This window comes from Euleptes europaea, chromosome 1 (genome assembly GCF_029931775.1).
Source record: "Euleptes europaea isolate rEulEur1 chromosome 1, rEulEur1.hap1, whole genome shotgun sequence".
NCBI lineage: Eukaryota > Metazoa > Chordata > Lepidosauria > Squamata > Sphaerodactylidae > Euleptes > Euleptes europaea.
In genome coordinates this window covers 40,700,315-40,723,349 of record NC_079312.1, presented here as the reverse complement: position 1 = coordinate 40,723,349, position 23,035 = coordinate 40,700,315, and the positions used below count along the sequence as shown (strand labels likewise).

The following is a 23,035-nucleotide window of genomic DNA, read 5'->3' as shown; positions in this document are numbered from 1 at the left end:
GTTCTCCTGCAGATATTTTAGGCTGTTTTTTCCCTCAGAATTTTGAAGATAATGTATTGTTGTTGTTATTCCCGTTTGGTTTCTGGCTTGGGAGAAATGCAGGTTTACAAATATTATAAATGATTAAAGAACCTTTTTGACCTGTTTTGTTTTCAGTCCCCCTCAGAAGTGCTGTCCTAAACAGAGTTATGCCCTTCTTAATCTATTGAAGTCAATAGGCTTAGAAAGGTGTATCTCTGATTAGGGATGCTACTGTAAGTGTGTTTTCACAAAATGAAGAAATAAGCCCAAATCTGGAAATGTTGTTGGAAAAATATTGCACCACTGTGTTTTCTTCCTACTAGAAAAGTGTTCATGTTCTGAACAATCTTTTGTAGAAGATTTAAGATGGCACGTGCTCATTTATTCATTTATTCCTCTCTAACATGAAGTCCTGTTTTGAGGTAAATTCAGTGCTGGGATTTCTCTTCTGTCAGCCCATGAATTTTTCATAGGGTTCTGTGTGCTGAGCTGTCAAACCTACAAATGCACTTTGAATCTTTAATATGGGAGTATGTTTTTAGTCCCCAGGGGAATGAGGAAAATGGCTCCTGCCAAAGGAGGTCTAATAAAATTTGTCAATTGGTCAGTCTGGGGAAAGCATGCTTAGAATTAATTTTTAAAAAAATCCAAGCTTGATGGCAAACCATTTCTCAGTTTTTATATGGAAAAGCATTGGGCTGGGTTATATGCAGTACTGTCGGAGGCAGGTTTTCCCCACCTCCTTCTTCCCTCAGTAGCTGTCTGCAAGAACCAAAAAGGCAATGCCAGGGGTTCAAAGGCTCACAAGAAGTGAGATGCCTGTATGTAAGGAGGAAGTCGAAATTGCCCCTCTTGCCTCTTGCATCAGCAGAGCCCCTACCAGAAGCAAAAGTATTTTTGCACCAGTGGAAAGGAAGCGTAGCATCCAACCAAGGGTTTTGAAAGCACTCCCATGTGGTAAAATGATAAGTTTCTTCCCACTGAGGGCAGAGTTTACCAAAGCAGGAATTCTTTTTTAAAACTGATATAACTGGAAAACTGCACATACACATTCATGTTTGATGAATACTCGCATATCTATTTTGCAGCATGTGCAGATTAGCTAGGTTCATACTGGTCATGCTCAACAGTACCCTCCCTTCAAAATCCTGATTATTTTAGGCCCATGTGGAAGAAAATAAACTGACACTACAACTGTGAAAATTTAGAGGAAGGGCAGATATGCAGGAGAACTGTGCCCAAACCAATTCCAATGCTTGTGGATCGACTGGCAAGAAAATCAGGATTAACGATCCTGTGGAAAACTAAGGTTGCCAACCTCCAGGAACTAGCTGGAAATCTCCTGCTATTACAACTGATCTCCAGCCAATAGAAATCAGTTCACCTGAAGAAAATGGTTGCTTTGGCAATTGGACTCTATGGCATTGAAGTCCCCCCTCCCCAAAACCCACTTTTTTCAGGCTCCACCCCAAAAACCTCCTGCCAGTGGTGAAGAGGGACCTGGTAACTCTAAGAAAAACATTTATTCCTGTACTTTAAAACTATTACCCCCTGTTTTTCTGTGGGCACTGGCCTCCAAGGTGGCCTGTAATCAGATTAAAATAAAATTAATTCATATTAAATTTAAATCAGATTAAAATATGAATACATTTTAAAATATGAATACATTTTAAATTACAGCAACAACAAAGGAGCTAACAGATCCAGAGACTGCCAAAGGCATATTTGCCCTGCTGACACACATTCTATCAGTGCCTTTCTTTTAACATGGAGCTCCAGGCAGTACATGTAGGATTCCCAGATTCCTCCCACTCAGGAGGTGACCAGTCTCAGATCCTCTTAGTTTTAGCACATTTGCTATATCATGTGCTTACTCGTACTGTGGTATGTGTATGGTTGATGTGGCTTTCCCAGAAGTGATACCTATGCGGGAAATTGTCATTACCAGAGACAGGTTCTAACTCACAGAGTGCTTTTATTATAGCACTACTTTCACAGGTGAAAATTGACATAGTGACTCTCCCACCCCAAACATCACACCAGCAAGTCTGCTAAGAGTTTAAATTTGCTTTCAAATACATTCATGTAGCCAGCAAGAGAGAGATTTTTACACAGATGTGGACAATGTGAGCCATAATTGAGCAATGCTCAAATCTTGTAATAATCAAATAAAAAATCTACAACACAATACTGCCTTGTTTAAAGCCTATTAAAACATCTTTCCAAAAAGCACCTACAAATTCACTATAGATAGGGTTGCCAACTCTGGGTTTGGAATTACCTGGAGATTTGAGGGTGGAGCCTGGGAAAGTGGGGTTTAGGGAGGGGAGGGACCTTGGTGGGGTATAATGTCATGCAGTCCACCCTCTAAAGCAGCCATTTTCTCCAGGAGAAGTGGAATAAATATTTTAAATATATAAATAATAAATGAATAAGTTATTCACGTAGTTTGGAAATCAGTTGTAATTCCAGAAGATCTCCAGCCCCAATCTGGAGGTTATTTATTATTATTAACCCATCTGGAGGTTGGCAACCCTACCTGTAGTTAAAAGCTTGGTTGAAAAGGAACATTTACAACATCTCTGGAAACAGAGTAGATGCTTTCTTCACTTATGCAGGGAGTCATTTCTGAAAATTGTGACCTTCATACTGAAATTAATAATTGTACAGTGCCTGTGGGGGGGGTGCTTAAAAATATAATATTTAAAAATTAACAGAAAAATTTTAATGGCTACATTTTCAGGCCAAAATGGTCATGTGAACGGACTGTAAAGAACAGTGTCATTTTTAGTATTTAAACCAAGTGGGACGTAAACATGGATTGTTTTTGTGTGTGTAGATATTTTAGATAATGTAAATGCAGATGTCAGACCAGGAAGAGGAATCTCATATTGTCATGGCTTAATTTATCATCTAAAAAGTGCATTAGAAAAATATAGGTATAATGTATGTATTTACTAAACTATTCTCTGCTTTTCCAGTTTGTTAAGCAATCACAACCATCAAATTAACAATCCAAATTAAACAAGGAACAATGTAGCATTTCAAAGGACACTTTTCTGAGAGTAAACCCCATGACTTCTGAGTAGTCCTGTTTAGGACTGTTGTCTTAAAGTGGCAACAAAGCACTGTTGACAGTAGATTAAAACATCGGTATAAGCAGCAAGTAAGCAATTAATCATAGGATTGCTGTCAGGGATAAGATCAATTAACAACAACCCGATCAACCAAAAGCTCCATGGAATGAAACCAAAGCATGTTCCCCTAATGCAAAGGTGGTACCAGGTGAACTTTGCAGCAGATCATATTTTGATGATGTAATAGTATTACAAAAAACACTGTATTGCCTAGCATATCTGCACTACTTCTGCAGGTAGGAAGACCTGAACAAATGAGCTGGTTCATGTGAGAGTAGAAAGTCTTTCAGATTAAGTGCAGATACATGCAAGTGTTTCAACCATTGCCCGTTAGGTTTAGAGAAGGGGCCCATTTTAGATAAAAGATTCAGTTCCTTTAAGATACAATTTGCTTTTAACTTTGAAGAGAAAAGGCCTATCTGCCAAACCACACAAGGCATATGATCTTGGGTTGGGACCTGCAAACATATATTCTATCAGTCAACAGTTCCATTTTTAAAGGAGAAAAAATGTCATTGGGTACTTCTGTCCAAATTACATAAGGCAAGCTAAGTTTGGGCTCCTTTTAAGAAATTAGGCATATCATGACCGGTTCTCCCATTAAAACTGCTTTCCCCATAACAAGTGGGTTTATTTAGAGCAGATTAAAAAAAAATCCTGGCTAGATGGAATTGCTGGCATGTTAACTCAGACATTTTGAACACATTTGTCTGGAAGAATAAATAAAGTTCAAGAGTTCAAATGCTAAGCTAGGGTTGCCAACCTCCAGGTACTAGCTGGAGATCTCCCGCTACTATAACAGATCTCAAGCCGATAGAAATCAGTTCACCTGGAGAAAATGGCCGCTTTGGCAATTGGACTCTATGTAGTTGAAGTCCCTCCCCTACCCAAACCCTGCCCTTTTCAGGCTCCACCCCAAAAACCTTCTGCCGGTGGTGAAGAGGTACCTGGCAACCCTATGCTAAGCCTATTCCATCTGTGCTGAGTTTTTGTTTTTTGTTTGTTTGTTTGTTTGTTTTTGCTGCAGAAGCTGAGCAACTAAACAGAACCAACCTAATCTCATCATGACTTGTCTCAAGGCATAAATATTTTATATCTAAATATAATACACCAACTTTTTGAACAGTACGCTGGGAAAGATATAGTCATGAAATAGACAGTTGCTTAATACAGTCTATACCTCTTGAGGGGTAACGGAGCATAGACTGCCTGGCTCCAAATTAGTGCTTTGCTTTCATATATATATATATATATACTATCTGTGGGTTTTTCCTCCAGTGTATCACTTTGTGAACTTGGTATAATTTAATACACAGTGTTACATTATGCATTAATATCCACAGGTTCCCACGGAACTCATTGCCAGTAACTGTGCCTGAAATGTAAATATATACCGTATTGGATTGATGCTATCAAACCACAGGATACCCAGAAATATTAGTGGAAAGACAGAAATTCTAAATGTGCTGCTATTTTCTTTTCTAAAGCTGTGTCATCTTGGCAGCTCCTTCTACAGAGATGTGTGCCAGGTAGAATTACCAAATTGGAGGATCATGCACCTGAATAGATGCACAGGAAGCAGAGGCAAATTCAGTAGGTGGGAGCTTTCTCATCAGTCCAGCACTACGATATGAGAAGCTAAATTTGCTGAAAACCTCTCTTCTGCTGTATTAACGGCTCAGGAATTTCATTCCATATGAGATTTAGTAACTCTCAATGCAGGTTTGGTTAGTGTGGTATAGTGGTTAGAGTGTTGGACCACGCTTTGAAGAAGAGTTGAAGAAAAATTGGTTTTTATACCCCACTTTTCTCTACTCTAAGGAGTCTCAAAACCGTTTACAATCACCTTTTTTTCACTTCCCCACAACAGGCACTGTGTGAAGTAGGAGGGACTGAGAGAGTTCTGAGAGAGAACTGTGACTAGCCCAAGGTCATATATAAAAAAAACATGGCCAGGGATGGTTTATCCATTTTGTGCATTCTATAACCAAGAGCCTTCTTTATTCCAGATTAGTCTATAATGAGTCATCACTTGCTCCATGGAAGGCACTGTCAATATGATGTATAGCTTCCACTTTCTACCAGAAATAAATGTTAACATTAAAAGTAAACAAGAGCAAGTGTACTTCAGTGGGCATCCTATTGGAACTTGGATGGGGGAGACTTGGCTTCAAATCTCTGTGCAGCCATAGACACTCCTTGGACAAGTCATACCAAATTTTGATTTCCAGAAGATTCTGCAGCCTGAGTAGGGATATGGCTGAGCAGTGCAGAACCTGGGAAGTGATGGATTTAGATGGGGCAGGAGAAAGGTGGCACATGAGTTAGTGAGCAAAATTTTTAAGAAGTTGTCAGGCTCATTCTGAAGTCATTTGCCTGAACACAGTTTCCATGATCGAAGCAGAAAAATAATAAACAGTTGACAAATGCAACAGATAACTTTTTCCTCAGGGCCAAAATTGGCACTGTGTGTGAAGATTTGTGAATAGATCTCCTGGAGGAATACTAAGGGTTAAAGCAGGGGTGGGGAACGTCAGGCCCGGGGGCCGTTTAAGGCCCACGAAATCATTTGGTCTGGCCCTTCATGGGTCCTGGCAGATCTCTAGCTGAGAAGAATCTAAGACTGGCGATCCACCCTCTCCCTCTGACAGGAATAGCCTCTATTCAAGGCAGATGTGAGTTTGCCGAGAAAAGGAACCTTTTCCCCCTTTGCTGAAGAGTCGTTAGCTATGGAGCTGCTAGGACTGCCCAAGAAACTGTGTTAACCCTTTCCCACCCGGGCCGTAGAGAAATGTATTCCCTCTGTACTACAAGAAGGCTGATGGTGGAAGTGGTGACAATGGAGGGGTTAAAGGGGGCAGGGCCAGAATGCGCAGGGGTGAGTTCTTAGCCAGTGTGTCCTCATTTCATCCTTGCAGGTGGAGGTAGCAGGAGCCGACTGTAGAATCCAGCCCTGACCATGCGGAGCAGGAGCAACTCCGGTGTGCGGCTGGATGGCTACGCCCGGCTGGTGCAACAGACCATCTTGTGTGGTTCTTTCCCCTCTAAGTCCTGCAAAAGATGCGTAGGGCAGGAAAGTGCTGAATCGGGGCGTTACTGGACTGGGCTCCTTCACCTACAAGCCCCATGTAGCTTGTCGCTCACTCCGTCTTGTATTTGCTGCCCTGCCTGAATTTCTCAGACCCAGGTGGGGATGGCAGAGCTCAAAAGCGAGTTGCTTTATGTGGCAGACACTTGGAGCCATCTCCGGTCGTGCCTCTTGGCTAAATGTTTGACCAAATATAGCAGGCTAATTTTTAAGTTGATAATTTTGTATGGCCTGTGAATGATGTTATGAATATCCAAATGGGCCTTGGTAGAAAAAAGGTTCCCCACCCCTGGCTTAAAGGGAAAAGGGATTCGTATCATGATCATGGCACTGGTAAAACCCTATCCCCCCCCCCCCATTTTCTGGATGTAAATTTCCCCCTCTACACCCCCCCCCCCATTTGCCCAGCGGAATAAATGTACAGGCACCCTTTGGGAATCTTTTATGTTTTTCCTTATAGCTCTTTTTAAATTTAAAAAAACACCGCCTCCACCAGTCATAGCTCCAGTCTGAACTGGATCCTTTGCAGTTGCCTTTAAGTTTAAAGCAGTGCTGGAAATCTGCTTACAAATCTCTCACTGGAGAGATCAGCCGAGAGATCTCTAGGATGGAGATCAGTTGTAATAGCGGGAGATCTCCAGCTAGTATCTGGAGGTTGGCAACCCTAGGACCGGGAGAGATCTCAAAAGCTTGTGTTATGGTATTAAAGCGTATTACATAGCTTTTGTTTTTGGATTTTAGTGTTGACCAACACACTTTACTCCATCCTTTCTCAAATCAGTGTGTGTATGCGCATTTGTATATCACACAGTACACTCAGCAGACAGAAGTGTTTTAGTAGGGAATCTGGATCTTGGGAGACCTGTGGGGCCTGAATGTGATAAATTTACATGGTGAAGGTGTGAGTCAGTCAGATCCACATGCTGGCTTCCTCTGGTCTTCTGGATCCTCCTTTTTGCAGAACGATTTGGCTTACTTCCCCTGTTAAGCACTCCCAATGCCAGAAACTTTACAGCTCAAATTACAACCACCCCTTCTGCCACAATGGTATGGTCTGCGATTGAAGGAAAACCAGTGTAATGACAGACTAACAGATTCAGTGTAGCCCCAGGGGGGCATCCCAATGTCCTCCTAACATTTTCCTCTTAATTTGAATAGGGGCACATTGAAGTGGAAAGCGAGACAGTCTTCAGATTAGCTGCTTTGATTTTACAGGTAAGTCCCCCCCCCTAAATTCTGGGTTATTTGCATTTTCTCATAAGCCTTCAGTTTTCAAACTTTGCCGTTTTTGCAACAATTGGCACGTATTTATTCTATGAAAATATATACCCACCTCTCCCTTGTCCTCAGCAGACACCGATAGTTGTTTAAGTGCATTATAGCCATAATGCTAAGACCAGAGATATTGATTTGTCAATATTTGTAGTGGGGAAGAGAGTGGAGGAAAACTTTTTTTTTTGCAGAGAGAAAGGGTGATTTCGATAAGCTACATCTTCACAGTGTGTTTCTAGTTTAATATATATATTTTCTCCTTAATGTGGTTATCTTAGGTGGGAGGGTGACACAGAGGAGGAAAGTAATGATGCTGAATGCAGAGACTCCTCTTGTAACTTAAGCTTTCAAAAAAGCCTTAAACACAGTATGTTTGATTTAAACAAAACCAACCAACCAGGAATCTATACCCACTTTGATAAAGTTTATTTCAGTACACTGCTGACTTCCTTGGGACCAACATTGATCATTTTACATACTTTGCCATGTTTTCAGGGTTTTTTTGAAAAATTGCTAAACTTTTTTTAACATAACACCGTTGGGTTTCCCTTGACAAAATGAAGCAGCAGACTGATGATAGCTGCAGCTTTCTGAACTGTTGGGTTGTTTTGGACTAACCCAGAACACTTAATCAAGGGCTGCAGGTGGTATTTCCCTGTGATTTCGGTTTCTGGGTGGCTGCAGCTGAGCATACCAAAGATGGGCTCTCTAGTTCTTTTGAAAGAACCTCTAAACTTCAAAAGAAAATAACCTTGTAAAACGAGTGATATTCTTTAGATTGCAAGAGAGGCCACATATTGTTTGTTTTAATAAACAAAAAAAATAGCTATTAGGTGGTGTGATGTCTACGTTGAATACACAATTGTTAAAAAGAAGAGAAAGCACTTTTAACATTATTTGCTTTTTTCCTCCCCAATTGTAGGAAGCTAAAGGGGACTATTCCAGGTAATTACATTTCCCTTTTTCAGTATTCGCTAACTGAATGACTGTGCTTGTTCAATTTACATTGTATTACTTTAAAGGATCTTTTTACTAAGTTCTCGTGGGGGGGCGGGCTAATTAAATGCAGTAGCTGGAGCAAAATCCGCTCCTCCTCTGCCAAATCGGTCCCAGTGGAATTGGGATGAGATTCTTTTGTGAATGGGGTGTGAATCGAAACGGTTCCCTTTTATTGCCATAACCTGCTTGCTTACATCAGCTAATCTCTAATAAGGCGGAACTTGAATAAACAATACTAGTGTTTTGAGCGTTCTGCAGGCTCCTTCCTCCCTCTTGTTTCTTCTATTTTTCATTTTTGTAAAAAAAAAAAAAAAAATCTGAACCTCCTCATGACCCTCCCCCCCTTGAGAATAGCCTAATGTATGCCAAGAGAGATGAAGTTTGTCAGGTGCCTGCTTCGGAGCTCAATGTGCAGCGTTTCTTTCGCAGCTGCCCCACGGGGGCCTCACTCATCATCCTCTCGACTTGACAGTTGTATTGTGGCTGGCGAGAGACTTTGAGCTTGGTCGGGTTGAGCTGTTACCCGCTGATGCATACTCCGGGCAGTTTGCGCCCCATTTCTTCCTGTTAACAGGCAGCCACTTTGGGGTAACCGCAAAGGAAAGGAGAGGGTTTTTTTACAGAGGCAAAAAAATAAAAAGGAAAGAGTGTCTGAACTAAAGTGGGGGGGGGAGACAGAGAGTGCAGGAGAGCATAATTAGTGTGGCCCAGCGAACAAACAGAAATTCAAAAGGTCGGCTATAGTCATGTTAATGTTTTACTGCAGCCTGCCTTTCTGAAAAAGGGAGACGGCTTGTTTACAGCGCTGCCACAACAGCTCCGAGGTGACATAGAGGCAGTGCAAAATTGACGATTCTCTGACACCGTTTTTTGGTAACCCCTCCGTGGGCAAGCTGCGGGCAAAATATTGGTTATGACGTCATACGAAGCTGTCTTGTACTGGATCAGACCATCAGTCCATCAAGGTCAGTGTTGTGCTATGCCGATTGGCAGCCGCTCTCCAGGGTCTCAGGCAGAGAGGTCTTTCGCGTCACCTGTTGCCTGCTCCTTTTAAAAGATATGCCAGGGATTGAGCCCTGGAGCTTCCGCACGCAAAGCAGAGGCTCTTCTGCTGAGCCACAGCTCAGCTTCATTATGGCAGGACATGGAAGAGGTAGAATGATGGCCTGGGTGTTGGACTGTATATCACACGCAGGTCTCACAGTCAAAAACAATATCTACCTGTAAAGATGTCCGTGCACTGGCAGACAAAAGTGTGGTCTGGTGCGCTGTGGTTTAGCATGTGTATTGAATTTCTGACCCCTAGCATGTTTCCACACTGGGTTTCTACTCTTGCTCTATCTTATGCCAGCATGGTGTAGTGGTTAAGAGCGGTGGTCTGGAGCAGTGGTCTCTAATCTAGAGAACTGGGTTTGATTCCCCACTCCTCCACATGAGCGGCAGACGTTAATCTGGTGAACTGGATTTGTTTCCCCACTCCTACGCATGAAGCCAGCTGGGTGACCTTGGGCTGGTCACAAGGTCTCTTAGAGCTCTCAGCCCCACCTACCTCACAGGGTGTCTGTTGTGGGAAGGGGAAGGGAAGGTTATTGTATGCCGGTTTGAGTCTCCCTTAAGTGGTAGAGAAAGTCGGCATATAAAAACCAACTCTTCTTCTTCTCCTCCTCCTCCTACTCCCCCCCCCCATGCCAGGTCCTTCTCAATAGAAACTTGAACAGGCAGGGTTGCAAGGACACAGAAGGGAGTGATTTCACCCCCTTCCCTCTCTCTCTACTGCAGCTTCCTGGCCTGCAGGGCTATTATTCCACACAGGTTTTGGGGGTCCCATGTCCCCAGGAAAAACTTTCCCCAGGGTTGGAAATGGCTCCTAGTGGAAGGAAGACCCTCAGCCTACACCATTTTCCATGGACAGATTATGGGACCCAACCCAGTGGTATTATTCTATAGGATAAATCATGTCAACTTCATTTCTAGCAAGTGTTGACCTCCATTGCCATCGATAGTTAGTTTCCTTTAATGTACTCAAGGAAAAATCACAGCTGTCAGTGCTGCTGTTTGCATGGATTCAAAGCATAAATAGTTACAAGACATTAGCACTACAAAGTTGCATGGGGAATTAGTCAGTGAATTTCTGTCTCCAAGCTATGCAGCTCAAGCTGGCCTGCCAAAATATTGGTCAGCTCTTAGTCTTAGCAGGGGTCCACACACTCCCTGTGCAGTTTGTGGCCAAGAAAACCTTCCTCTGGAAGGAGCCTGACGATTCGCTAGGTATTTTGTAACAGAAGGCAAGCACTGTGATGACAGGAGTGTTGTGGATCCTGCAGAGTGGGTTGAAAGTATGAGGATTTTAAATTGGTACGATTAAGCAATTAACCACAGAGTAGGGGTTTGAACTTTAATCCATGAAGATTTGCAGTGTGTCAAGGGCCTTATCGTACAGAATGTTTCATGGAGATTGCCAAGTCAGCATGTAATGTTGGTGATTTTCCAGTAATAAACTGTTTCCATTGAAATAAGCTGCCTTAATTAAATATCATTTAAAATACTGTCGATATGGTGATATTCAGGACAGCATTATCCTCTGTAATACCCTGCATAAAGGTTTGGTGCAACCCTTGTCTTATTATTTGCTTTGTACTCCAGTTTTCTAAACTGTGCGTTTATGAGATGTTGCTTTTTCCTTCCTCACATAAGCCTTGTTTACACATGCATGTTGGTGACAATTGAACACATGAGGCTACCTTATACTGAATCAGACCCTTGGTCCATCAAAGTCAGTACTGTCAACTCAGACCAGCAGTGGCTCTCCAGGGTCTCAGACAGAGGTCTTTCACATCACCTACTTGCCTAGTCCCTTTAACTGGAGATCCCTGGGATTGAACCTGGGACCTTCTGCATGCCAAGCAGATGCTCTGCCACTGGGCCACAGCCCCTCCCCATGTATGATACTGCATACATGAATCACCAAAGATAAAACTTCCATAGTACCTTGATTTGAGAATCAATTCATACACTACTAGTAGCCATATGGGCCATGAGAGCTACTTGCACATGGTTTCTTCTCATTCTGATCTGATAACCTTTGGATCCAGAGACCACATGGCCAGAGACAATGATGTGGTTCCTTGCTACCCAGTCAAGGTTTAGCTGGGAGGAAGGGTCATGTCTGAGTGGCAATGAACCACATTAGGGCTATGGCCCAGGGGCAGACCCCATGTTTTGCATGCAGAAGACCCCAGATTTGTTTTTCACATCTCTGTTTGCAGAGTTTCAGGTTGTCTGGAGAGCCACTACTGATCAGAACAGTCAGTGCTGAGCTAAATGGTCTGTCTTGATATGTTCCCATAATGAACTCTTCCCACGTGATTTCTGGATCTACTGGAACAGCATGGGAAACAGCTACAGGAAACAGTTCACATCCCAAGTTGCCCCTGGTAATGTATGAGTCAGCCGTGACAGTACTTCCCTTGAACTTGGTTCACACATTCAGCTGCCAGCCATCATGTGCTGAGTCACCAAATGATGAGCAGTTAATGCACATCAGGTATGAACCAGCCCATAGCACACGTTGACTCATCAGTTCGATACGTTTGATATACTTCCTTCTGCACCCTGCTAGAATTCCCGCTAAGGACCAAATGCTGTGAATGTGAGTACATTGTGTCAGAAAATATCAGCCAAGATATAAGAGCCACACAAGGCAGAAAGGAGACCAGTATAGTTCCTTAGGTCACTAGACTGCTGTGGGGGTTCTGAGTTCAGATCATAGCCTGGGCAGGCTCATGCTTCTTTGTTTTAGTTTCCAGTGGGAGTAATGGTACTCAGGCTGGCCTGATGCTTAGTGTCCCCATGACACCATGCTTCGTGTCAGCAACATTCAGGAGATAGATCATGATGAATAGCCATGTTGGTTTACATGCTATTGCCATTGGGTGTCTGAATTCACTCATCTCTTAAGAATAGATGGACTCACATTCTAGCTGTATCTGAAGAAGTGAGCTGTGGCTTGCGAGAGCTCATACCCCACCAGAAGTTTTTGTTAGTCTTTAAGGTGCTACTGGACTCCTGCTCTTTTGTACAGCATTCAGGAGTTTCATAACCACCTAGTATAGATTTGGCTAGATCACTGCCAGGCAGGGCTGGTGCTACCATTAGGCGAACTAGGTGGTCCCCTAGGGCGCAGGCCTCAGAGGGGCACAGAACTGGCCTGAGGGGCACGGTTTTAAACAGATTAGTTTCTTGGAAAAAATGCAACTGACAATTTATATTTTTTTATTTTAAGATAAGTACCACATCAGTGCTACGGAATATAATTAGTTATAATGTCTTATAAAAAGGTTTTGTGCTTTTACTTTTTTTTACAAGACATCTGTTTTTGAAAATTGGTTAGCAGTGGGAGGTCACAAGTAGTTAGCCTTGCCTAGGGCACAAAAGGAGCCCCGTGGCGCAGAATGGAAAGCTGCAGTACTGAAGTCCAAGCTCTGCTTGCGACCTGAGTTCGAACCCGACGGAAGTCGGTTTCAGGTAGCCGGCTCAAGGTTGACTCAGCCTTCCATCCTTCCAAGGTCAGTAAAATGAGTACCCAGCTTGCTGGGGGTAAAGGGAAGATGACTGGGGAAGGCACTGGCAAACCACCCCGTAAACAAAGTCTGCCTGGTAAATGTTGGGATGTGACGTCACCCCATGGGTCAGGAATGACCTGGTGCTTGCATGGGGAACCTTTACCTTTTAGAGCACAAAAATGACTGGCGCCAGCCCTGCTCTCCAAAGATGTTATTGCACGCATCTATTAAAATGACAGTGGTGAGCGACATGTAATCGTGTACCCATCTGCCCTCATCCCCAGAACCCTCATGCATGGCCCTGACTGAAATGTTAATAGTGCAGTCCTTAGCAGAGTTATACCTTTCTAATCCCATCAACATCATTCAATGTAAGTTTCACAATCTCCAGTAATTTTTTTAAAATCACTCATTCGTTTGCACCAATGCTTAAGAGAGGAGCTTCCAACAGTTTTGTCATCCTAGTGTTGCTTAACAAATTAATAAATGAAGCAATTTGCATAGGGTTGCCAACCTCCAGATGGTGGCTGGAGATCTGATGCTATTACAACTGATCTCCAGGTGACAGAGATCAGTTCCCCTGGAGAAAATGGCCACTTTGGCAATTGGACTCTATGGCATTGAAGTCCCTCCCCTCCCCAAACGTTGCCCTCCTCAGGCTCCACACCCAAAATCTCCAAGTATTTCCCAACCCAGAGCTGGCAACCCTAAACATGCATCTAACAAAAAAGAGCTCTGGCTTGTGCCACTATCAATCCTTCAGTCTCAAAAGAGCCACAAGATACTTTTGGCTGAAGCATACTAAACCAGCTACTGCCCTGGGACATGTAATAATATAAATAAATGAGCTAGCAGTGATGTTTATGTGGTCATTTCAAATTCTGCCCTTATGTGGTCATTTCTAATTCTCAGTTTTGTTGTGGAGGTTAAATTGAAAATATAACAGCACTTCTCCCCTCCGGCAAAGAATCAGAGAAATTGAAAGAGAGGAAAATATTTTTGTAGTTTTGAATGTTACTATTACACAGTCACATGCCCGACATGTTTGATCACTTAGCTGAAAAATTCCCCATAATCAAAATGACTTGCCGCAACCCTGAAGGAGGAGAAAAAAGGAAAATGTATCTCTCTAGCCCTCGAGATCACTTGTGTAGCCTTTCATAATACACATCTGAACCACTGTTGATATTGTTGCCTGTGCACAATTAAATTTTGTCAAGAAATGTTGAACAGCTAATTTTGTGCACTCTGACTGAATTTGCATTCATTTGCACATGGACAAGCTGATTCTTCTGCAGAAAATAGCATGTTTTCCTTGTTTCCGGCACAGTCATGTCATGGCAGGCATTTCCTCGTAGAAAAGGCATTTCCTCGTGTGAATGAGAAAGAAGCCGGAATGCCAAGGTGGTATCTCCCATCGACAGTTCATCCAGTCTTGCATGAAAAATCATTAACATTTTTTTTTAAATCATCCTGATTAATCAGCATCGCCTTTTCGGGCTTTTAATGAACGAAGCAGTCCAAATAAGCTGGCTAACTTTACAGCCCTAACTGTGATTTTGTTCCTGACTAATAGCCCCAACATTGACACTTTTTTGTTGGGGGAAGGCTCGCAGTGAGTCTTCAAGATAGACAATAACTGCATTGATTTCATGTTGGGACAGTTGGCAGAGCAGCAGGTGGGAAGCACATGTTTTGGGCAGGACAGTCGTAGTTCTCTGTTGATATCTGACCTGGGTTCAGAAAGAGAGGACTGTTTGAAACCCAGCTTTGGCAATAAACATTTCAGGCCTCCCAAGACTTTGACTGACATGTTTTTTTTTTGGGGGGGGGGGGGAATTGTTTTAAACATTAATACTATATTTTGCCATGTCAGAGAGTTAAATGGAGGAACTTAATCTTTTTAAAAGGTCAAACCATATAGGAGGTTTTTAAAACTGAATTTGATAGTATCTTTTCTTCTTCCACCCCTAACAATTGGGACCATTTCAAATAATCAGTGATGTTTTTGTTTTTAATCTCCAACACTGAAACAATGACAAGCTGCTGTTCAGGGCAGGATTGTCGAGTGGGAACTTTTTGTGATCAGTGAACGAGAGCCGTTGATTGGAGAGAAATGGATTTTTTTTCTTATCAAAAGCCTGGGTCATACCCAGCCATCAGGTTGTTTACTGATCAGCTATATGAACAGAATACTATATGCTGCTAATGAAATAGCAATGCCCGAGGGATGGTAGCACTAATGTTATGGGGTGGGGGAAAGCAATGTTTGTTTTCAAACATAATTTGAGAGCTCTGTAGTAGCTTAAAGCTAAAGAGGTTTGGCACCAGCATGACCTAGTTGAAAGAGGTAGAATTTCTCGAAGTTTGCCAGGGAATTTTGGGCAGAGGAGCTTTGAATGGAAAGGTTCCCAGATGTTTTTTTTTTTTTTTAAGCAAACATTTTATTGCTGGAGTTAGCCATATGCTTTGAGCAGCCTGGGTCTCGAATTCAGAATTTTAAAAAGACTAGCTAATATACAGCATGCTAATTTATAAATTGGGGAGGGAATCCTCTCAGGCCTGTCGCCAAGCGCTATGTTACAGCAGGTACTAGGGTATGGCTGGGGACCTCCTGCCAGCCCACCTTTGTTGCCTGCTGCTTCTCTGAGCAGCAGAATTATTATTTTTAACACCGGCATCATGCACAGTGTGTTGTCACTTCCAGGGAAAATCCAGAAGTAACATCATGTAGCACCCAGAACCACTGGGAACTCTATGGTTTGTCACAGAGATACCAGAGATTCCTAGAAAGACATGACAGCACGTCCAGGTTTCCCTAAAAGTGTTGTAACGCTGCACAAACCCTCATATCCCTGCCCCCCCAAGCTCACACTTGTTGTTAGGCAACCCTATACTTTGTAGGAGGGAAGACTTAGTGCAGACGAGCTGGAAAAGCCAGTAAGGTATTATTACCCTGAGCATGCAGTCTCCATTTAAGTTGGGGAAATTAGCAGGAGACAGAGAGTGAGAGGGGGTAACTGAGATCGATAACCCCTGTGTATACCAGGATCGTCCTGGGTGAGAACTCTTAAATGAGCAGGCGGTTGTATAATTGAAATGGGTTTTTATTGAAGAAGAATAAATAATAAGTTCAAGCAACATATTTTAAGCAATGAACAAACACACTCAAAGCATACAAGAGCTACCTAGGAGAGAAGGGAGGAAGTTGGATAGGGTTTCAGTACCAATCCTTGAAGGGAAGTCCAGGGAAGCAGCGCTGAGGAGGAAAACGACCAGCAGTTCCAGGAACAAAGAAGAAAGGGCCCACACACAAGTGGGGGTGGGAGCATGGATCCAGGACACACGCACACACTATGAATAGCCAAAGGACCAATATTTATACCCCATAATGGGTCCTGAGGCAGTATGAATGAATGAACTCAGTGCCACAGTCCCTATCCAGAAAACCTGAAGTGTAAGGCAGATGTAGAGGTGAAGAAGAAGAGTTGGTTTTTATATGCCGGCTTTCTCTACCGCTTAAGGAAGAATCAAACCGGTTTACAATCACCTTCCCTTCCCCTCCCCACAACAGACACCCTGTGAGGTAGGTGAGACTGAGAGAGTGTGACTCGCCCAAGGTCACCCAGCTGGCTTCTTGTGTAGGAGTGGGGAAACAAATCCAGTTCACCAGATTAGCCTCCGCCACTCATGTGGAGGAGTGGGGCATCAAACCCGGTTCTCCCGATCAGAGTCCACCGCTCCAAACCACCCCTCTTAACCACTACACCATGTTGGCTCTCTTACTCTTGGAAGCACAGAATTTTCACATACGATGTTTGAAGTGTTTCTTATTTTGATCAGGTTTATAACAACAGCAGGTCTGTTCACCTTCCAAATGCCTCTCCTTAGCCTCCTCTTCTGTAGTATGAAGAAGCATTACCATAAATAGCATAAGAAAAGCTCAAAGGTAGTTTTTAGTCTCATGTGTGTGTGCTGTTAAGTCACAGCTGACTTATGGTGATCCCCGTAGGGTTTTCAAGGCAAAAGATGTTCAGAGGCGGTTTGCCATTGCCTGCCTCTGTGTGGGCTGAGAGAGTCCTGAGAGAACTGTGACTGGCCCAGGGTCACCCAGCAGGCTTCACGTGGAGGCGTGGGGCATCAAACCCAGTTCTCCAGATTAGAGTCCGCTGCTGTTAACCACTACACCACGCTGGCTCTCTGTAGTCTCATGGGTGACTATATTTTCAGATTGTCTCTGGTTCGTAATTATCTATGTAGACAAAAAGCTGCGAGATCTCTGAATGTGTTTATTTTCCCAGAATTTTTAAAATAGACCCTGCAGATGGATCACAGGAAGTGAAGGCATTTAAACTTCCACACTTCCACCCTCCACATGAGTCTGTCTGTCTGTCTCTCTCTCTCTCCCAGCCCCATGTAATATTTTGTCCATAACAATTTTGCAATCCCCAGCATGACGTTTTCAGAGGTTTCAGGGGGCTATTGGGAGAAAGGGGAGGCAGGGAAGATTTGCATCCATGAAAGCCTTCAACTTTCCATTTGTAACATCATACACACTGATTTCTGCCCCAGTCCTACTGCCTAACGGAGATGCCTGGCATTGAACTTATGCATACAATGCCAAAATGACTGACCACTAGCTGCAGCTTTTTCCCTTTGTTAACTTAAAAGGAGGACAACCTTGATGTTGCTTGCATCTGTTCTGTGTCCGAAGCCGACAAAGCACTTATTCGTTGGTTCAGTTTTGTTTCGAAGCACCCACTGAAGTCCTTGCAACTGGAGTCACTTTTCTCTTGAACACATGTGTATATACACAAACAGAAGAGCTGAAACATCTGTTGGTCTCTCTGCCGTCTCCTTTCCCTGTGAAAGAACACAGAGTGGAATGTCCACTCTGCTGCAGTCGTCTTGTTTGGGGGCTTCCTAGAGGCACCTGGTTGGCCACTGTGTGAACAGACTGCTGGACTTCATGGGCCTTGGTCTGATCCAGCAGGGCCTTTCTTATGTTCTTATGTCTGTAAAGAGTTGCCAGAAGTTCCTGCACTTTCCCTGCTGCCCTGTGGAACAAGCCAGCTATTGTGGTAATGCAGTGGTCCTGGTGGCGAAAAAACACCTTTGCTAAGAGCTACCACATTTGCTTTGGTGTCTCCCTCAAAGGCACAGAGAAACTTGTAATCATACATAAGAAGAAGAGTTGGTTTTTATATGCCGACTTTCTCTACCTTTTAAGGAGAATCAAACTGGCTTACAATCTCCTTCCTTTCCCCACAACAGACATCTTGTGAGGTAGGTGGGGCTAAGAGAGTGTGACTAGCCCAGCTGGCTTCATGTGTCGGAGTGGGGAATCAAACCCGGTTCTCCAGATTAGAATCCACCATTCTTGGCCACTATACCACGCTGGCAATAACACAAATGAACCCTTTAGTTACGAATAACTTTGCAAATATTGTAAACTCTGACAAGCAACTCTCCCTGCTGATTTGGTAATTTTTCTTACCTTGGAGATCATGGGCCTCAATTCCAAATCCAGACAGCAGCAGGCATTGTGCATTGCTGTTCCCAGCCATCAATGCAAAGGGGCAGTCACGGAGGGTGAGAGGTCCTTTTCACCAACCACTGCCATCTAGCAAGAAGAGAGAAAAAGGGGGCCTGGCTCATACTGTACACGAGCAATCACAGTACCCATTGCATACTTCTCCACACAACTGTATTCCTGCCCATCCATGCTTCTGAAGCACAGTGTAATAACACAACACTCGACTGTGCTATGTAGCAGTACAGGAAGAAGAAGAGTTGGTTTTTATATGCCGATTTTCTCTACCTTTTTAGGAGAATCAAACTGTCTTACAATTTCCTTCCCTTCCTCTCCCCACAACAGACACCTTGTGAGGTATGTGGAGCTGAGAGAGTTCAGAGAGAACTGTGACTGGCCCAAGGTCACCCAGCAGGCTTAATGTGGAGGAGTGGGAAAACCAACCCAGTTCTCCTGATTATAGTCCACCGCTCTTAACCACAACACAATACTGGCTCTCCCACCTCGCTGCAATGGCCTGGATCTAACCAACTTTTATAATGGCAAAAAAAGAGGTGGTTGGGTCCCCTCTGGCCACCAAAAATGCCATGCTAGGAATCATGGGAACTGCATAGACAAAAGTCAGGCCTGAAGTAAGGGTGGGAAATAGATGGGATTGAGTGGAAAAGTTAGTTGGATCCAGCTTGGGGCATATTTTGTTACATGGGATGCTAAAAAGCAATACAAAGTTTGCTCCATATAACAGGACCAGTTCAAAAAATAGAAACCAAATGTTCTCACCTCTCCTGTTTGCTTGCAGATAAAGATGATAAATCATTGGGAGGAGTGCAAAGGCAAAACTTTACCATCAGATCCCATATCTTTATCCTTTCCTTTCCTTTTATCCCTTAGAAGCTCCTTGATCAATTGATCTTGAGCAGCATATATCTAGTGTTGGAGGGATATAAGGACTGAAACAAATCTTGCCACTGACAATGTAGCCTTGGGGTCCCTATCACTTAGTAAGAAAGGCATTATGTCAGTCACAGAGGCATTGGATTTGTATATTAAAAGGGGGGAAATATAGTGCGATCGAAGTTCCTCGTAAAAGCGGCATTCCAAAAGGGCATGAGCTAATGAGTCAATAGAGCCAGAAGAGCAAGGGCAGATCCTGTCTGAGTATGGTATATTCAGAATTCTGCCCTGCATTACCATAGAAGGGTTAGCATTCAATCTAGCCAAGCAAAAAGCTCTACAGAGACGAGGAGTTGTTAGATAATATGTATAGGCAGGCAGACCACGTGGAGGGGGTATTCCGAAGAACTGGGATGAACAGACACGACGAGCACGAAAAGTAGTGCTGTTATAATCGAGCTCTTTAATGCGCTTTTTAATTTTGGCAAAAGCCTCAGTTTTCCCAAGATCTGATAACATATCCTGCAAGAAGCCCAACAACGACAGTTTCTCATCTAAGATTTTTTGCCATGAGGATTTAAAAGGGTCATGCTTCAGAGAAGCTAGGAACCCCTCAGTGCTAAAGCACAGTTTAAGGTGTAGTTTAAAGGCGGCCAACCATGCCCTAGCTTCAAGTGACATTTGGCCAAACTCGGAACGAAGAGTAACGCCAGCAACACATCGAGGGGCATTTAGGAGTTTTCGTAAGAACTGAAGCAGTGGACGATCTATAGATTCATTGATGACTGTAATCCAGATGGCAACACCGAAGAGGATAATTGGGGTAATTTTCAGGTTAAAAACCTGAATAGCCCCTGGAATATATTTGCCACCTTTGGTGTGAAAAAAGTTGACAATAGCTCCAACCCCAGGTTTAATTTTGTTGGACACTGCTTTTTGATGGGCATTCCAATTTAGATTATGGGAAAACAGAATGCCAAGGTAAACAAACTCCTTGACTTGGTCAACCTCAAAGCCATCTAATACCCAGCGAAAAGGAGGCATTTTTCTCCTCTTAGTGAAGATCATAATCTTAGATTTATGATGGTTTATTTTAAGACCTTCCCTAGAGCAGTACTCAGAAAAAGTTTGCAAAGATCTTTTCAAACCAATTCTTGTGCGGGACAGGAGAACTGCATCGTCAGCATAGAGTAGAATTGGGGTGGGATGACTTGCAAGCTTTGGGGGGTGGCAAAACTCTGAGAAATTGGTTGCCATATCATTCAGGTATAGATTAAACAAGAGAGGAGCAAGGAATTATGAAATTATCAGGAATTATGAAAGAGGGTCAAGCCAAGGTCCAGTTTTTGTGGGTCCTGTAGGGTTGCCTGTAGGGTTGCCAAGCTCCGGGTACTAGCTGGAGATTTCCTGCTATTACAACTGATCTCCAGCGGATTGAGATCAGTTCACCTGGAGAAAATGGCTGCTTTGGCACTGAAGTCCCTCCCCAAACCCCACCCTTCTCAGGCTCTGCCCCCAAAACCTCCCACCGGTTGCAAAGAGAGACCTGGCAACCCTAGGGCCCTGTGCAGCAGATTATAACTCTTTGCCCTTTGAAATTGCCTGGTCAACCTTTCATTTGTTTACCACAGGACACAGCAGGTTGGCAGGAGGTGGCGACCGGCTTCCTCCCTGCTCCGTCCTCCCTGATTCAGGGCCCAGTGTTGGTGGCAGCAGCCTTAGGCCCCCAGGTATCCCTCAGGCCCAGGCAAATTCTCTGCCTTATCGACTGCTGACACCAACCAAAAAGTGACAGCCTCAGGGTCCTACTTCAGCCTTCCCTGCAATTGTATTTTTTTAAAAAAATTATTCAATTTATACCCCACTCTATTTCCCAGCCAGGGGCCACTTTAGTTTACAGGTGAGCACCAGAAGTACTGTGCCCAGGTCTCCAAGGTGACCAGGACCTTTGGGATTTTGTCCCCGTAGCCCAACCCACCCATCAGCCCTACTTCTGAATAAATATGCCTGGGTTGTTGTACATTGATTATATATAGTATTATGTGTATTACCCCTATTCATAGTTTATTTTCTGACAGGTAATCTCATATCCCGCTTTCAAGGTTTCTCTGAACTCTGACCAAGCCATGCATACGCTGTTGAAAGTTAATTAAATCGCTGCCAAGGAGAGCTTCCATTTTCTTTAAATAGCTGACACGCTGGATTTCTATTGCAGCCCATGGGTTGCAAAGATAACTAGTGCCTGGTATAGCATAACACAGACAGTGTAATGAATTCCTGATAGCTGACAAGTGCGGGGGAACAGAGGGGCCAAAGTTATTTGGGTGATAAACACAGTTTGTAAGAGGAAGTGGTGTGTTTAAAACTATGTCCTGCAGACTGATGTGCCACCTTGATTGCAGAGGAATGTCCACATTAGACAAAAGGAGTATGGATTTTCCTAGTTCTGCAACTTGTACAGCACTTAGTTAGATGTACTGTATAAATGCTAAACAATGGCAGTGGCCTCACCTTGTAAATCTGCTTAAAAGACTTCAACAATAGTAAATTTATATATGGTACCGACGGGGAAAGTGGAAAGCTGTTCACAGGAAAGAGCTGCTCTAGTGTGTGTGTGCTTTTTAAAAAAAAACCACAACTGTGCTGTGATGAAACACCTGGTTCCCACATAAAACTGAGCTGGCTTTTAAGAAGCAGCACAACCCTTACAATCACTGCCAGTTACAAAGCGTCAGGCATCTTGGTTAAAAATGTGCATGGAGCTAGCCTTCTCAAGGCCGTCACAGTACAGTATTGTCCCCGACAGCTGGTCTTCAGACTCAAGGAGAGGCACTGCTGCTGGTGCCTGAATTCATAAGATTGTTGCATCAAATTAAGAATCCATCTAGCAAGCATCGTAGAAGAAGAGTTGGTTTTTATACCCCGCTTTTCTCTACCTTTAAGGAGTCTCAAAGCGACTTACAATCACCTTCCCTTCCCCTCCCCACAACAGACCTTGTGAGGTAGGTGGGGCTGAGAGAGTTCAGAGAGAACTGTGAGCAGCCCAAAGTCATCCAGCAGGCTTCATGTGGAGGAGTAGGGAAATCTACCCGGTTCTTCAGATTAAAGTCCACCGCTCTTAACCACTACACCACACTGGCTCTCTTGTATCCCCCAAAGAAGCCAACTATCCCTCCTCAAGCAGGACATGAATAGCTAGTGGTCTTATGGCAGTGAACAATGGGATATGTGAAGACCCTTTAATAGGAGATGATGGGAATTGAACCTAGGAGTATAGGCATAAAGCTAACCAATGAGGAGCATTGCCTAATGCAAGTACACAGGACAAGGACAAGGCAAATTACATAGTGCTGAAAGTGAGCTAACTTCTGTATGTATGCCGAGGCGCTGTCTAGTTGTGCCCTTAATCTTGCCTTACTTTGACTTGAATCGACCAGTTGTGTTCAGTTGGAGTGTTAATCACATTCTTTGCTCCCATCAGCTTGTTAAGCCAGTACACAGCTTCCCCTCCCTATCTGTTGTGAGGGAA

The 23,035-nt window shown here is 43.5% G+C and overlaps 1 protein-coding gene across 1 annotated transcript in view; it reads left to right on the top strand.

Moving 5' to 3' along the window:
• Window positions 1-23,035, top strand: part of FRMD4B (FERM domain containing 4B) — a 167,981-nt gene that overhangs the window by 64,028 nt on the left and 80,918 nt on the right. The window contains exons 6-7 of the mRNA XM_056851063.1: window positions 7,405-7,461; window positions 8,441-8,463. Coding sequence (XP_056707041.1) covers window positions 7,405-7,461; window positions 8,441-8,463 — 80 coding nt within the window. The remainder of the gene's footprint in view (window positions 1-7,404; window positions 7,462-8,440; window positions 8,464-23,035) is intronic.